Source organism: Neltuma alba, unplaced genomic scaffold, assembly GCF_004799145.2.
Source record: "Neltuma alba isolate B1F8T4 unplaced genomic scaffold, ASM479914v2 tig00012727_pilon, whole genome shotgun sequence".
Lineage (NCBI taxonomy): Eukaryota > Viridiplantae > Streptophyta > Magnoliopsida > Fabales > Fabaceae > Neltuma > Neltuma alba.
Window position 1 is genome coordinate 4,814 of NW_021637149.1, and position 2,510 is coordinate 7,323.

General features: G+C 41.3%; 1 protein-coding gene across 1 annotated transcript; it reads right to left on the reverse strand.

Annotated features, from left to right (window-relative positions):
- Nucleotides 1-1,170: 1,170 nt before the first annotated feature.
- Nucleotides 1,171-2,510, reverse strand: LOC114730361 (carboxylesterase 1-like). The gene has a single exon (XM_028917422.1). The coding sequence runs from the start codon at nucleotides 2,347-2,349 to the stop codon at nucleotides 1,291-1,293; it is 1,059 nt and encodes a 352-aa protein (XP_028773255.1). The 5' UTR covers nucleotides 2,350-2,510; the 3' UTR covers nucleotides 1,171-1,290.

Genomic DNA, 2,510 nt, shown 5'->3' on the forward strand with positions numbered 1-2,510 from the left:
AATTTTTCATCAAGATCAGACGTGAAATCAATTATTTAGTCAATCTAAATCAATGATTTCATTTTTCAACTAACTATCAATATGTTACCGTAAAAAAATTTTTTGTTCATCTATTTTTTCAGTGGCATGACATTGAAGCCAGTCTAATTATACACAAGATCCTTGTCTTTTGATTATTAGAAAATTGTTTTCTTTAATGCATGTTATTATTTTTGCTGGGCTGCAAAACTAAGTTCTACCTACCCAGTTGTGTTTTGCCACAGATATTGTTAATTTTAACTAATATGATATTTTACAAATAAAACGAAATATTTCCCGTGAATAATAGTATACATTATTTAACTATAGATTAATTCACATAAAATCATTATCAACATGTTTGGTCTGATTGCTACACAGCCGAAGTCTTTTTCCGATTATACAGAAGTTAACCATTGTCAATTTCTTTTTCTTTATGAAAATTGTCCACCTTTCATAACTTGTTTTTTTCCGAATTTCTAATAACCTGTTAAGTAGGAGCAATAACTGGTACCCCAATCAACTCTGAACTGATTTTTCATTAGGGATTTTATTTGGACTTATACATTGAAACACTGATGACGGCCCAGATGACCCAACTTTGAATGGGCCTATACTACTAAGCCCATTGAAGGGCCCAACTTGAGCGGACTAAAGTTCACCCATCAGCCCATTACTCAATTCCCCCGTTCAACGTCATCGGCTCATAGCTCCCCAGACGCCCTTGGTTTGCAAAATTATTTTGGATTCATATCAGGACATGCTTTAGAAGTAATCTAAGTTTTAGAAATGATAAAAGACTACTTTACCCAGTGATGAAATCAACAGGGAAGCATGGCCCAAAAAAAAACAGAGAGAGAGAGAACCAACAATTAAGAATGAAGAGTACAAACATGGATTCCTCTGCTTATATTATTTTCAACATATTCTATTATAAACCATAAAATTTTAAAATCCATTAACTCAATCTTAAAATTTAATAATTTTTTAACTTTATTATTAATCACAAATTACATAATAATAAATTAGGAACAAAATCATATATTTATATTATAAATGCAATGAGATAATTTATATTAATAACAAAAAAATTACTTTCTTTATCTTATAACAGGCTAGGAGGAGTATTGAAAAATAATTAAAAAGCGTTGATTTCTTCATTTGAGAAAGTTTATGATTCAATCTTAAGATGCAAAATCATTATAATCAGAACTGAATCGATCAATGCTTGATGACATACATCCGAAAACAACGACGTCGTTTCATACTCTATCAAGAAGAGATGAATTTCTTCATCACCGCATAGAGCTCCTTAGCGTTCTGGAGATCAACATTTTGAATGCCGTGGAATCCTCCTTCTGTGAAGTGGCCCACCACCTTCACTTTCCTCTCCTCCATCATCTTCACTAACTCCTTCTGTCGATCCACCAGCGTGTCCCCCCCGCTCCCCGTCACCAACACTCGCCATCCTCCAACCCCGATCTTCTCTGCTCTCTCCGGTCCCTCTCCGGCCATCGGATCGCAATACTCATGGTCACGGTCAACTCCCACCGGCAACGACAACTTCCACAGCAGGTCCGTCTCGCACAGCGGCAGGTGCTCGTTGTTCATCAGCCGCACTTCCGATCTGGTTCTCTGGGTCCCACCGAAGAACGGTTGAACCAATATCAACCCTCTTATCTTCAACGGCCCAAGCTGCTTCACCTGCTCGGCCGCACGTAGTCCCGCGTAGTACGCAATGTTTCCCCCTGCGCTGCCTCCCATAATATAACATTCAGAATAATCGGCGTGCTGTCTCAACCAAACATCAGGACGCGTTTTGATCCGATGCAGAGCCTCCATGGCATCCTCGTACGCCGCCGGCAAGCGATGCTCCGGAGCAAGGCGGTACTGGACGGAAACGACGACGACGCCGAGGTCTTCGGCCATGTTGAAGCAGAAATCGTGAAACATGGTGGTGGCGGCACTGAGGATGACGAAGCCGCCGCCGTGGAAGAAGACTACGAGGGGCAGCTTCTTGTGGGAGGAGAGGGCATTGCGGGGCAGGAAAATGCGAGCCCATGTTTGTTTGGAAGGATTAATGGGGAGGTCTTTGGAAAGAACGGAGACGGGGAGGTTGGGATTGGGCGAGGGAGGGCTTACAGGAAGGAGATTCAAGCGGGTGAGAGTGCCGTCGCGGTTGAGGACGACGTTGAGCTTGTGGTAGGCGTCACTTTCCGAGCATGGTGTTCGGGTGGAGATGGAGTTTGCGATGAAATAGAGAAAGCATAAAGAGAATACGAGTGTGGTTGACCAGAAGAGGTTGAACTGTTTAAAGTGCCGGAGAAACATGGCCGATGGAAGATGTTGACTTTGGGAGCGAACAAGAGGAGAGGACAGATCTTTAGCACTCTCTAATCAGAAACAAAAAATGTCCAAGTTTGGGCCCGAATATGGGCTGATATAATTGGGCCTATAGTAATTGAAATACATTATAATTTAGCCCATTTTAC

What these genes read in the sequence shown, in the direction of transcription:
- LOC114730361 (XM_028917422.1), bottom strand. Translation starts at nt 2,349, where the DNA reads ATGTTTCTCCGGCACTTTAAACAGTTCAACCTCTTCTGGTCAACCACA.